This window comes from Pseudophryne corroboree, chromosome 4 (assembly GCF_028390025.1).
Source record: "Pseudophryne corroboree isolate aPseCor3 chromosome 4, aPseCor3.hap2, whole genome shotgun sequence".
NCBI classification, from domain to species: Eukaryota; Metazoa; Chordata; class Amphibia; order Anura; family Myobatrachidae; genus Pseudophryne; species Pseudophryne corroboree.
This window is the reverse complement of record NC_086447.1, coordinates 202593258-202608429: the sequence shown is the minus strand read 5'-3', so window position 1 is coordinate 202608429 and position 15172 is coordinate 202593258. Positions and strand designations below refer to the sequence as shown.

General features: G+C 48.6%; 1 protein-coding gene across 13 annotated transcripts in view; it reads right to left on the bottom strand.

The window, feature by feature from the left end:
• Positions 1 to 15172, bottom strand: part of KIF1A (kinesin family member 1A) — a 297735-nt gene that overhangs the window by 123737 nt on the left and 158826 nt on the right. For all 13 annotated transcript variants that reach the window (XM_063915795.1, XM_063915782.1, XM_063915783.1 and 10 more), the window contains exons 22-24: positions 12109 to 12202; positions 9416 to 9564; positions 6186 to 6364 (exon numbers count right to left, since the gene is read on the bottom strand). In XM_063915795.1, the coding sequence (XP_063771865.1) occupies positions 6186 to 6364; positions 9416 to 9564; positions 12109 to 12202 (422 nt within the window). The remainder of the gene's footprint in view (positions 1 to 6185; positions 6365 to 9415; positions 9565 to 12108; positions 12203 to 15172) is intronic.

The window sequence follows — 15172 nt, the reverse complement described above, 5'->3', positions numbered from 1 at the left end:
GGCTGTAGCTACCTCTGTGTCGGCACTCGGCAGTCCGTCCATAATTGTATACCACCTACCCGTGGTTTTTTTTTCTTTCTTCTTTATACATACATACTACATCTCTTTATCAACCAGTCTATATTAGCAGCAGACACAGTACAGTACGGTAGTCCACGGCTGTAGCTACCTCTGTGTCGGCACTCGGCAGTCCGTCCATAATTGTATACCACCTACCCGTGGTTTTTTTTTCTTTCTTCTTTATACATACATACTACATCTCTTTATCAACCAGTCTATATTTGCAGCAGACACAGTACAGTACGGTAGTCCACGGCTGTAGCTACCTCTGTGTCGGCACTCGGCAGTCCTTCCATAATTGTATACCACCTACCCGTGGTTTTTTTTTCTTTCTTCTTTATACATACATACTACATCTCTTTATCAACCAGTCTATATTAGCAGCAGACACAGTACGGTAGTCCACGGCTGTAGCTACCTCTGTGTCGGCACTCGGCAGTCCGTCCATAATTGTATACTAGTATCCATCCATCTCCATTGTTTACCTGAGGTGCCTTTTAGTTGTGCCTATTAAAATATGGAGAACAAAAATGTTGAGGTTCCAAAATTAGGGAAAGATCAAGATCCACTTCCACCTCGTGCTGAAGCTGCTGCCACTAGTCATGGCCGAGACGATGAAATGCCAGCAACGTCATCTGCCAAGGCCGATGCCCAATGTCATAGTACAGAGCATGTCAAATCCAAAACACCAAATATCAGTAAAAAAAGGACTCCAAAACCTAAAATAAAATTGTCGGAGGAGAAGCGTAAACTTGCCAATATGCCATTTACCACACGGAGTGGCAAGGAACGGCTGAGGCCCTGGCCTATGTTCATGGCTAGTGGTTCAGCTTCACATGAGGATGGAGGTACTCAGCCTCTCGCTAGAAAAATGAAAAGACTCAAGCTGGCAAAAGCAGTAGCACCGCAAAGAACTGTGCGTTCTTCGAAATCCCAAATCCACAAGGAGAGTCCAATTGTGTCGGTTGCGATGCCTGACCTTCCCAACACTGGACGTGAAGAGCATGCGCCTTCCACCATTTGCACGCCCCCTGCAAGTGCTGGAAGGAGCACCCGCAGTCCAGTTCCTGATAGTCAGATTGAAGATGTCAGTGTTGAAGTACACCAGGATGAGGAGGATATGGGTGTTGCTGGCGCTGGGGAGGAAATTGACCAGGAGGATTCTGATGGTGAGTTGGTTTGTTTAAGTCAGGCACCCGGGGAGACACCTGTTGTCCGTGGGAGGAATATGGCCGTTGACATGCCTGGTGAAAATACCAAAAAAATCAGCTCTTCGGTGTGGAACTATTTCAACAGAAATGCAGACAACAGGTGTCAAGCCGTGTGTTCCCTTTGTCAAGCTGTAATAAGTAGGGGTAAGGACGTTAACCACCTCGGAACATCCTCCCTTATACGTCACCTGCAGCGCATTCATAATAAGTCAGTGACAAGTTCAAAAACTTTGGGTGACAGCGGAAGCAGTCCACTGACCAGTAAATCCCTTCCTCTTGTAACCAAGCTCACGCAAACCACCCCACCAACTCCCTCAGTGTCAATTTCCTCCTTCCCCAGGAATGCCAATAGTCCTGCAGGCCATGTCACTGGCAATTCTGACGATTCCTCTCCTGCCTGGGATTCCTCCGATGCATCCTTGCGTGTAACGCCTACTGCTGCTGGCGCTGCTGTTGTTGCTGCTGGGAGTCGATGGTCATCCCAGAGGGGAAGTCGTAAGACCACTTTTACTACTTCCACCAAGCAATTGACTGTCCAACAGTCCTTTGCGAGGAAGATGAAATATCACAGCAGTCATCCTACTGCCAAGCGGATAACTGAGGCCTTGGCATCCTGGGTGGTGAGAAACGTGGTTCCGGTATCCATCATTACTGCAGAGCCAACTAGAGACTTGTTGGAGGTACTGTGTCCCCGGTACCAAATACCATCTAGGTTCCATTTCTCTAGGCAGGCGATACCGAAAATGTACACAGACCTCAGAAAAAGAGTCACCAGTGTCCTAAAAAATGCAGCTGTACCCAATGTCCACTTAACCACGGACATGTGGACAAGTGGAGCAGGGCAGGGTCAGGACTATATGACTGTGACAGCCCACTGGGTAGATGTATGGACTCCCGCCGCAAGAACAGCAGTGGCGGCACCAGTAGCAGCATCTCGCAAACGCCAACTCTTTCCTAGGCAGGCTACGCTTTGTATCACCGCTTTCCAGAATACGCACACAGCTGAAAACCTCTTACGGCAACTGAGGAAGATCATCGCGGAATGGCTTACCCCAATTGGACTCTCCTGTGGATTTGTGGCATCGGACAACGCCAGCAATATTGTGTGTGCATTAAATATGGGCAAATTCCAGCACGTCCCATGTTTTGCACATACCTTGAATTTGGTGGTGCAGAATTATTTAAAAAACGACAGGGGCGTGCAAGAGATGCTGTCGGTGGCCAGAAGAATTGCGGGACACTTTCGGCGTACAGGCACCACGTACAGAAGACTGGAGCACCACCAAAAACTACTGAACCTGCCCTGCCATCATCTGAAGCAAGAAGTGGTAACGAGGTGGAATTCAACCCTCTATATGCTTCAGAGGTTGGAGGAGCAGCAAAAGGCCATTCAAGCCTATACAATTGAGCACGATATAGGAGGTGGAATGCACCTGTCTCAAGCGCAGTGGAGAATGATTTCAACGTTGTGCAAGGTTCTGATGCCCTTTGAACTTGCCACACGTGAAGTCAGTTCAGACACTGCCAGCCTGAGTCAGGTCATTCCCCTCATCAGGCTTTTGCAGAAGAAGCTGGAGACATTGAAGGAGGAGCTAACACGGAGCGATTCCGCTAGGCATGTGGGACTTGTGGATGGAGCCCTTAATTCGCTTAACAAGGATTCACGGGTGGTCAATCTGTTGAAATCAGAGCACTACATTTTGGCCACCATGCTCGATCCTAGATTTAAAGCCTACCTTGGATCTCTCTTTCCGGCAGACACAAGTCTGCTGGGGTTGAAAGACCTGCTGGTGAGAAAATTGTCAAGTCAAGCGGAACGCGACCTGTCAACATCTCCTCCTTCACATTCTCCCGCAACTGGGGGTGCGAGGAAAAGGCTCAGAATTCCGAGCCCACCCGCTGGCGGTGATGCAGGGCAGTCTGGAGCGACTGCTGATGCTGACATCTGGTCCGGACTGAAGGACCTGACAACGATTACGGACATGTCGTCTACTGTCACTGCATATGATTCTCTCCCCATTGAAAGAATGGTGGAGGATTATATGAGTGACCGCATCCAAGTAGGCACGTCACACAGTCCGTACTTATACTGGCAGGAAAAAGAGGCAATTTGGAGGCCCTTGCACAAACTGGCTTTATTCTACCTAAGTTGCCCTCCCACAAGTGTGTACTCCGAAAGAGTGTTTAGTGCCGCCGCTCACCTTGTCAGCAATCGGCGTACGAGGTTACATCCAGAAAATGTGGAGAAGATGATGTTCATTAAAATGAATTATAATCAATTCCTCCGCGGAGACATTGACCAGCAGCAATTGCCTCCACAAAGTACACAGGGAGCTGAGATGGTGGATTCCAGTGGGGACGAATTGATAATCTGTGAGGAGGGGGATGTACACGGTGATATATCGGAGGATGATGATGAGGTGGACATCTTGCCTCTGTAGAGCCAGTTTGTGCAAGGAGAGATTAATTGCTTCTTTTTTGGGGGGGGTCCAAACCAACCCGTCATATCAGTCACAGTCGTGTGGCAGACCCTGTCACTGAAATGATGGGTTGGTTAAAGTGTGCATGTCCTGTTTTGTTTATACAACATAAGGGTGGGTGGGAGGGCCCAAGGACAATTCCATCTTGCACCTCTTTTTTCTTTTATTTTTCTTTGCGTCATGTGCTGTTTGGGGAGGGTTTTTTGGAAGGGCCATCCTACGTGACACTGCAGTGCCACTCCTAGATGGGCCCGGTGTTTGTGTCGGCCACTAGGGTCGCTTATCTTACTCACACAGTCAGCTACCTCATTGCGCCTCTTTTTTTCTTTGCGTCATGTGCTGTTTGGGGAGGGTTTTTTGGAAGGGCCATCCTACGTGACACTGCAGTGCCACTCCTAGATGGGCCCGGTGTTTGTGTCGGCCACTAGGGTCGCTTATCTTACTCACACAGTCAGCTACCTCATTGCGCCTCTTTTTTTCTTTGCGTCATGTGCTGTTTGGGGAGGGTTTTTTGGAAGGGACATCCTGCGTGACACTGCAGTGCCACTCCTAGATGGGCCCGGTGTTTGTGTCGGCCACTAGGGTCGCTAATCTTACTCACACAGCTACCTCATTGCGCCTCTTTTTTTCTTTGCGTCATGTGCTGTTTGGGGAGGGTTTTTTGGAAGGGACATCCTGCGTGACACTGCAGTGCCACTCCTAGATGGGCCCGGTGTTTGTGTCGGCCACTAGGGTCGCTTATCTTACTCACACAGTCAGCTACCTCATTGCGCCTCTTTTTTTCTTTGCGTCATGTGCTGTTTGGGGAGGGTTTTTTGGAAGGGCCATCCTGCGTGACACTGCAGTGCCACTCCTAGATGGGCCCGGTGTTTGTGTCGGCCACTAGGGTCGCTTATCTTACTCACACAGTCAGCTACCTCATTGCGCCTCTTTTTTTCTTTGCGTCATGTGCTGTTTGGGGAGGGTTTTTTGGAAGGGCCATCCTGCGTGACACTGCAGTGCCACTCCTAGATGGGCCCGGTGTTTGTGTCGGCCACTAGGGTCGCTTATCTTACTCACACAGTCAGCTACCTCATTGCGCCTCTTTTTTTATTTGCGTCATGTGCTGTTTGGGGAGGGTTTTTTGGAAGGGACATCCTGCGTGACACTGCAGTGCCACTCCTAGATGGGCCCGGTGTTTGTGTCGGCCACTAGGGTCGCTAATCTTACTCACACAGCTACCTCATTGCGCCTCTTTTTTTCTTTGCGTCATGTGCTGTTTGGGGAGGGTTTTTTGGAAGGGACATCCTGCGTGACACTGCAGTGCCACTCCTAGATGGGCCCGGTGTTTGTGTCGGCCACTAGGGTCGCTTATCTTACTCACACAGTCAGCTACCTCATTGCGCCTCTTTTTTTCTTTGCGTCATGTGCTGTTTGGGGAGGGTTTTTTGGAAGGGACATCCTGCGTGACACTGCAGTGCCACTCCTAGATGGGCCCGGTGTTTGTGTCGGCCACTAGGGTCGCTAATCTTACTCACACAGCTACCTCATTGCGCCTCTTTTTTTCTTTGCGTCATGTGCTGTTTGGGGAGGGTTTTTTGGAAGGGACATCCTGCGTGACACTGCAGTGCCACTCCTAGATGGGCCCGGTGTTTGTGTCGGCCACTAGGGTCGCTTATCTTACTCACACAGCGACCTCGGTGCAAATTTTAGGACTAAAAATAATATTGTGAGGTGTGAGGTATTCAGAATAGACTGAAAATGAGTGGAAATTATGGTTTTTGAGGTTAATAATACTTTGGGATCAAAATGACCCCCAAATTCTATGATTTAAGCTGTTTTTTAGGGTTTTTTGAAAAAAACACCCGAATCCAAAACACACCCGAATCCGACAAAAAAAATTCGGTGAGGTTTTGCCAAAACGCGGTCGAACCCAAAACACGGCCGCGGAACCGAACCCAAAACCAAAACACAAAACCCGAAAAATTTCAGGCGCTCATCACTACTGTACAGGTAGGTTAATTGGATCTCAACAAAAATTAATCCTAGTGTGAATGTGTGTGCGTGTACATGTGGTAGGGAATTAGGTTGTAAACTCAATTGGGGCAATAACCGGAAATAAATAAATAAATAAAGACATGTTATAGATGGAATTGTATCCTCACAGCCACCAACATTGCAGATTTTCCATCTCACTCCATAGAGGTGCGCAGTCAAATCGGCAATGTTGCTGTACTGGAACTCTCGGGATGAGCACAGCTGAGAATCGCAACCTCTCACCCCTTGGGATTTGAATATGGGTCTCATAGCTCCTAATAAATAGAATGACAGAATATTACCTAAACATTAGTACAGCCCACACAGTGAGAGTCCACTATGCGGAGGTTGCAGGTACAATTTAAAGCAATTTTCCACCTTGAGGCTCATTATGCAACAAAATGGAGGCTACAAATACCTGAGTTTTTCCAGGGTCCAGTAGTGAGTTGCACCGTTCTTCTGGTCCTGGACCTCCACAGCCACAATGGTCCTTGGGAAGGGACGTCTCTCACGTTCGGAGTGAGCATCCGGGGGCAATAAGTCAGGAGGCAGTGGTGAGTACAGGGTGTCTGTCAGCAACACAAACTGGAACTGCACCTGCAGACACAGCGACAATGGTCACACCAGGCAATCATACATGTGCAGCTCACTAGTAATCCAGTCCCAGTGTGTAGACACTTTATGTGGCTCTCTAAAATACATTTAATAGTGTAATGTGTGTGAACCATGATGCGCCCCAATGATTACCCATGTGTGTGAACCACACTGCGCATGCCTCCCGATGATTACCCATGTGTGTGAACCATACTGCGCATGCCTCCCGATGATTACCCATGTGTGTGAACCATACTGCGCATGCCTCCCGATGATTACCCATGTGTGTGAACTACACTACGCATGCCTCCCGATGATTATCCATGTGTGTGAACCACACTGCGCATGCCTCCCGATGATTACCCATGTGTGTGAACCACACTGCGCATGCCTCCCGATGATTACCCATGTGTGTGAACCATACTGCGCATGCCTCCCGATGATTACCCATGTGTGTGAACCACACTGCGCATGCCTCCCGATGATTACCCATGTGTGTGAACCATACTGCGCATGCCTCCCGATGATTACCCATGTGTGTGAACCACACTACGCATGCCTCCCGATGATTATCCATGTGTGTGAACCACACTGCGCATGCCTCCCGATGATTACCCATGTGTGTCAACCACACTACGCATGCCTCACGATGATTATCCATGTGTGTGAACCATACTGCGCATGCCTCCCGATGATTACCCATGTGTGTGAACCTCACTGCGCATGCCTCCCGATGATTATCCATGTGTGTGAACCTCACTGCGCATGCCTCCCGATGATTATCCATGTGTGTGAACCTCACTGCGCATGCCTCCCGATGATTATCCATGTGTGTGAACCCTACTGCGCATGCCTCCCGATGATTACCCATGTGTGTGAACCTCACTGCGCATGCCTCCCGATGATTACCCATGTATGTGAACCACACTGCGCATGCGTACTGACGATAACCACACAATGGCAGATAGGAATTTCACACAGAAACACGCAATTTCAAAGGGAATTTCTGGGTGGTATCTGGGGCAGTGGCTAGTTAGACATGGGGTGTTTAAGCAGTGCTGTAAATATATTTCCTTCCAATATAACCTCCAATCTACTGTATGCATTGGTGCCTATAAACAGATATAAACAGACAAGTAGTCTTGTCTCCTAGAAGTATACATGTTGAGTATCCCTTATCCAAAATTTCTAATTTGTGGGTCTCGTACTGAGATAATAACATAAATATTATATATATTATATATATTATTTATAAATATATATATTTATAGATAATGTATATAATACATATGTCATTAGCTCAGTAGGGGACCCAAAAATTTGGGATTTTGAATTTTGGATAAGGATACTCACCAGTATTTACTAAAGTGCGGGTTTATAGAAGTTGAGTTGTTGCCCATAGCAACCAATCAGATTCTAGCTATTATCTTCTAGAAGGTGCCAGATAATTGATAAGTAGAATCTGATTGGTTGCTATGGGAACATCTCCATTACTAAAACCTGCACTTTAGTAACTATACCACTCACAGTCCTCTCAGTATCACTTAGTTTCCCTTCGGTTACACATTTAGAAAGTGATGCAATGATACGCAGTCAGGGACAACACAACCCGGGACATAATAAAATAAGTGGTAATGTAACTTGTCTAATTTTACTGCCCTCTTCACAATTTACAGATTTGTAAAGTTCTACTCTCTATCATAAAATAACTAGTTTTGTAGGATGCCAAAAATATCTAATAAGGTAATCTACTTCTGTGCTTGTAAAGTTTGTTTTATTTGGAAAAGTTCTGGCATATTACTATACATACATAAATTACATATAGATAGTAACATTTCTAAGAACTACAAGATAGATTATGTACAGAGCTTCATACTTTTCGGGTTCATTCTGTGCTTACAAATCATGTATTTGTATTATTAGAGCTGTTAAGATTATTTGCACTTGGATAATGTAAACAATATTGGATAATGCGTAATATCAAGCTGCTCTCTGTATATTATTGTATATAATGCAGGAAGTACAGTAAAACTGTAATACAGGTTGAGTATCCCTTATCCAAAATTCAAAATCACATTTTTGGGTCCCCTACTGACATAATGACACTTATATATAGATATTATCTCCTATATAATAGCCCAGATCTGTGACTTTGTGCCTCATTTGCTAACGCTGGGCGGAGTCACAACACTGGGCGGAGTTAGTCAAATGAGTCACAGATCTGGGCAAATCTAGGAGCAGAAGCAGATGGTATGGGCATGGCACAGGGAGGGGTGCATACCTCCCAGCTTTCTTCAGGCGTAAGGAGGGACACACGCGTGGTGGACAAGGGGGCGTGGCCAACAAAAGAGGGGGCATGGCTTCACGGGAGGACCGCAATCGCGAGCCACGCCCTGTTTTTGCCAGTGAGGGGGCATGATTAGCGCTCTGTGAGCTGCTGGCATGCCCCCAAGGGCAGATTATGAGTCCGGGGAGCCCAGGGCACTTGAGACAGGGGGGCCCTATCTCATTGCTTTGCCTGCTGTGGGTTTGGGGGCGTGGTCTAATCGTGGGACACGTGGCCACGCCCCTTTATGCAAATTACGGGAATTGATTAATTTTTTTTTTACGGGATTTTGGCCCCTTAGCTAGGGGTAAAATACTCCATATAATACAAATAGTGAACCCCAGATAGGCATGCAAGGGTTAAGGGGGCGCAGCCCCTTGTGACGGTGTGAAGAACGCCCGTAGGGCGCGATGAAGCACCTAGTATTATATACTGTATCTATATAATATATCTATATATACACATTTGGATCCATATATACACATAATATATAATATATATGTTATTATCTCAGTAGGGGACCCAGAATTGTGGGAATTTGAATTTTGGATAAGGGATACTCAACCTGTACCAGAGGGCAATATCAATCTGCATATCTACCTGATCACATAAATGCATGGCTGAGAAACACGGGATATAAAGTATTTAGTAAGACAATTATATGACAAAAAAAGATAAAGCCACTTTAAGTCCTTTATGCTGTAGCTGAAAGTTCTTATCAGGATTACCTTCTTTTTCAGCTCCACGCTGATAGCATTGGCCTCTTTCAGGAAGATGGCATTGCCCCAGAGCTGGTCACGCAGTGAAGTGAATTGGTACCATTTCCATTTCCGAAAAGCCCAGAGTGCAAGATCATACTCCTGATCTGTCCATTGGACTGAAATAACACAGGGTATTACTGGTGAGTTTCTATGCCACGCATAGCACACATGGTATAAGCAGTGGTGCAAGTAGAAAAAATGTCTTATAGGTACTGTGTGCGCGCGCCAAAAAATGGGTGTGGCCAAATGCCATATGGGGAGTAGCCAATGAAATGGGGGCATGATACACATATGGGGGGAGGGGCAGATACACATATGACCCCAATAGTGCCAGATACACGTTGCCCCACAGTGCCAGATATACTTTGCCCCACAGTGCCAGACATACATTGCCCCACAGTGCCAGATACACATTACCTCACTGTGCCAGGTACACAAATGCCCCCGAGTGCCAGATATACATTGCCTCACAGTGCTAGATACACATTGCCCCACAGTGCCAGATACACAAATGCCCCCAGAGTGCCAGATATACATTGCCCCCCAGTGCCAAATACACATTGCCCCACAGTGCCAGATACACAAATGCCCCCAGAGTGCCAGATATACATTGCCTCACAGTGCCAGATACACAAATGCCCCCAGAGTGCCAGATATACATTGCCTCACAGTTCCAGATACACAAATGCCCCCACTGTGTCAGATATACATTGCCCCCCAGTGCCAGATACAGAAATGCCCACACAGTGCCAGATATGCCCCCAGTGCAAGATACAGAAATGCCCCCAGTGCCAGATACACATGTCCCCCCAGTGCCAGATATGCCCCTAGTGCCAGATACAGAAATGCCCCCACAGTGCCAGATATGCTCCCAGTGCCAGATATGCCCCCAGTGCCAGATACACATGTCCCCGCAGTGCCAGATATGCCCCAAGTGCCAGATACACATGTCCCCCCAGTGCCAGATATGCCCCCAGTGCCAAATATTGCCCTCAGTGCCAGATATGCCCCCAGTGCCGGATACACATGTCCCCCCAGTGCCAGATATGCCCCCAGTGCCCGATACACACGTCCTCCTGGTGCCAGATATGCCCCCAGTGCCAGATATGCCCCCAGCACCAGGTACACATGCCCCCCCCCTTCCACTGCTGCTCACCGATGCTGCTGTCCTGCGTGTGTGAGAGGAGAAGAGCGCAGCCTGCGCATCTCCTGCCCCTCAGTCTCCGGCGGCGGTGCGGGTGTCTACTTTCAATTCAGCGCCGATCCGTGAGCCAATCAAAGCTCGTGGTCCAGCAGCCAATCAGGAGCCTTGGCTGCCGGTCCGCGAGCTCTGATTGGCTCACAGGCCGGCGCTGAATTGAAGGGAGACACTGAGGGTCAGGAGAGGTGCACGCTGCGCTCTCCTCCCCTCAAGCAGCAGCGGCGGTGAGCAGCAGCAGCAGAGGGAGGGACAGAGGGAGGGAGCGGTGGCCCGTCGTCGGTGGATACGGCGTACCCACGGCTAAATTCTTAAGGGTACGCCGTACCCACCCGTACCCGCCCACTTGCACCGCTGGTATAAGTGTAATTAAAATGAACCCTAGTATGTATATGTGGTAGGGAATATTTTACTGACTGAAGTATTCTCTATAGAGCACTGTAGGGTATGTGTGCTTTATAAATGATAATTGATTAAAAAAAAATATTATACATATATTTCATATTGTGTCTAGAATGCCCTTAGTGCTTGAAATGTGCTCTTGAACACCTTGGCTTATACGCTGCTACTTATGACAATGCCACTAAAATATTCACAGAACTTATTAGTCAAGAAATCTACTTTGGGACAACATCTTTATCCATTTACAGGATGCATATAGTGCAGAATGGGAACTGCACTAGTTATCTCCACCACTGATGTTGTGGTTCTATGTGATAAGGCAATATTGGTAGTAAAACACCTGGTGTCAAGAAATGCAATTAACAAAATTATTCATGTGTTACAACCATAATTTGGTCTTTGAAGGTATGTTATATAAAAATGCCATTACAACTGATCAGATAAAGCTGCCTTTCCAGATGCTGCATTAGGGTACATGCTTCTCTTACACAAGTATACATTACACTTTGACACATGGGGGGTCATTCCGAGTTGTTCGCTCTGTAAATTTCTTCGCATCGCAGCGATTTTCCGCTTAGTGCGCATGCGCAATGTCCGCACTGCGACTGCGCCAAGTAAATTTGCTATGCAGTTAGGAATTTTACTCACGGTTTTTTCTTCGTTCTGGTGATCGTAATGTGATTGACAGGAAGTGGGTGTTTCTGGGTGGAAACAGGCCGTTTTAGGGGTGTGTGTGAAAAAACGCTACCGTTTCTGGGAAAAACGCGGGAGTGGCTGGAGAAACGGGGGAGTGCCTGGGCGAACGCTGGGTGTGTTTGTGACGTCAAACCAGGAACGACAAGCACTGAACTGATCGCACTGGCAGAGTAAGTCTCGAGTTACTCAGAAACTGCACAGAGATGTCTTATCGCAATATTGCGAATCTTTCGTTCGCAATTTTAAGAAGCTAAGATTCACTCCCAGTAGGCGGCGGCTTAGCGTGTGCAAAGCTGCTAAAAGCAGCTTGCGAGCGAACAACTCGGAATGACCCCCATGGCCCCTTTAAGTCCTATATTCTTACCATCATCCTCAGGTTCCTCCTCTTCCTCATTGACCTCAGTATAATATCTGGAATCCATCTGTCTTTGTAGAGCTTCCAACCGACTTTCATAATCCTGTCAATTAAAAAAAGAAAAGTTGTAACATAACAATATTATTACAGTCTACATGATTCTAGTGCTGGTGGATGGCCAGGACAGAACAGTGTAATGAGATAGGCATCAGAAGATGTGCTCTTTGCACTACATTATCATAATGCTACAGTCTCAGCTTTCTCTGAAAGGACACAGCTACATGTGACTGTGAGACTGTATCATTACTACAACGTGGCTGCCGGGTTCTGTAAGCGTGTTTACTATACTATGACTGCTGCAATACTGTATTACCGGTTGAGTATCTTAGGATAAATAAATATGCAAAAAGGGCCTGATTCATGTGTGTAAGTGAAGCAAAAAGAGCATGTACAGTAACTTAGTGTCTGGAACAAACCATCTTGCCTTGCAAGGGAAGTAAATACATTTATATTTTTTGCATTCAGGGTAAATACTGGATGCTTTTGCATGTAGTCCACAAATGTTAGACAACTTTATTGTTACACTGCAATTCAGATTTCAGTATAAACACACCACCCAAATCTAACTCTCTCTGGACATGTTACATCCAGTGGCGTAACTAGAAATTTTTCTCCCCCAAGCCAAAAAATCCTTCGCCCCCCCCCCCTCCCCCCCCATACCCCCCGTAATTGGCACTAGCAAAGGTAGAAAAATGCGCGCGCCGGCAAAAAGGGTGTGTGGCTTTGTCGAAATGGGCGTGGCTTTGCGTGGAGGGCGTGGCATTGCAGGAAAAGACTACCTTATACCCCAGTTTTGCAACCTGCACGCCCAGACGTTGGCCACCACAGGAAAGAAAAATAATCCTGATTCATGCCCCTTACATTATTTGTCATTTTTCCTCCTTATAGTAATGCCCAGTATACATTATTCCACATACTGCAATGGCCCTTAGACATTATTCCACACACAATAATGCACATGACACAATATGCACACACTGTAATGCCCCAGACACATTATGCCACACACCGTAATGCCTGTGACACATTATGACAGGAATCGCAATGCCCGTTATACATTATGCTACACACTGCAATGCCCCTGATACATTATAGCACATACAATGTCTGTGACACAGTATGACACACACCACAATGATCCTGAGACATTAAACCACATACCACAATGCCCGTGATATAGTATACAACACACCGTAATGCCTGATACATTATGACACACACCGCAATGTCCGTGATACATTATGCCACACACCATAATGCCCATTACACATTAAGTTCTACAGTAAGGCTTCTAATTACTTTTAAATTACCTGCTCGTTGCCAGGGGTTTCATGCTCTTGGTTCCATGCACGGTGCCAGGGGTTTTCATGCTCAGGGTGTCATGCTCGTTGCCAGGGGTTTCATGCACTGGGTGTCATGCTCGTTGCTAGGGGGTAGTGCTTGTTGCTAGGGCCATGCTCCCAGTGCCACATATGCCCCCAGTGCCAGATATTCCCCCACAGTGCCAGGTATATGCCCCTAGTGCCAGATATTCCCCCAGAGTGCCAGGTACATGCCCCCAGTGCCACATATACCCCCCCCAGTGCCACATATGCCCCCTCAGTGCCTGCTCCCCCCAGTGCCAAATATTCCCCCACAGTGCCACATATGCCCCCTCAGTGCCTGCTCCCCCCAGTGCCAAATATTCCCCCACAGTGCCAGGTATATGCCCCCAGTGCCAGATATTCCCCCACAGTGCCAGGTATATGCCTCCAGTGCCAGATCTCCCCCCCACAGTGCCAGGTATATGCCCCCAGTGCCAGATCTGCCCCCACAGTGCCAGGTATATGCCCCCCGTGCCAGATCTGCCCCCACAGTGCCAGGTATATGCCCCCAGTGCCAGATCTTCCCCCCACAGTGCCAGGTATATGCCCCCAGTGCCAGATCTGCCCCCACAGTGCCAGGTATATGCCCCCAGTGCCAGATCTTTCCCCTCCCCCCCACAGTGCCAGGTATATGCCCCCAGTGCCAGATCTTCCCCCCACAGTGCCAGGTATATGCCCCCAGTGCCAGATCTGCCCCCACAGTGCCAGGTATATGCCCCCAGTGCCAGATCTTTCCCCCCCCCACAGTGCCAGGTATATGCCCCCAGTGCCAGATCTGCCCCCACAGTGCCAGGTATATGCCCCCAGTGCCAGATCTGCCCCCACAGTGCCAGGTATATGCCCCCAGTGCCAGATCTTCCCCCCACAGTGCCAGGTATATGCCCCCAGTGCCAGGTATATGCCCCCAGTGCCAGATCTCCCCCCCCCCCACAGTGCCAGGTATATGCCCCCAGTGCCAGATCTTCCCCCCACAGTGCCAGGTATATGCCCCCAGTGCCAGATCTCCCCCCCCCCCCCCCCACAGTGCCAGGTATATGCCCCCAGTGCCAGATCTTCCCCCCACAGTGCCAGGTATATGCCCCCAGTGCCAGATCTGCCCCCACAGTGCCAGGTATATGCCCCCAGTGCCAGATCTTTCCCCCCCCCACAGTGCCAGGTATATGCCCCCAGTGCCAGATCTGCCCCCACAGTGCCAGGTATATGCCCCCAGTGCCAGATCTGCCCCCACAGTGCCAGGTATATGCCCCCAGTGCCAGATCTTCCCCCCACAGTGCCAGGTATATGCCCCCAGTGCCAGATCTGCCCCCACAGTGCCAGGTATATGCCCCCAGTGCCAGATCTCCCCCCCCCCACAGTGCCAGGTATATGCCCCCAGTGCCAGATCTTCCCCCCACAGTGCCAGGTATATGCCCCCAGTGCCAGATCTCCCATCCCCCCCCCCCACAGTGCCAGGTATATGCCCCCAGTGCCAGATCTGCCCCCACAGCGCCAGGTATATGCCCCCAGTGCCAGATCTGCCCCCACAGTGCCAGTTATATGCCCCCAGTGCCAGATCTGCCCCCCACAGTGCCAGGTATATGCCCCCAGTGCCAGATCTCCCCCCCCCACAGTGCCAGGTATATGCCCCCAGTGCCAGATCTTCCCCCCAC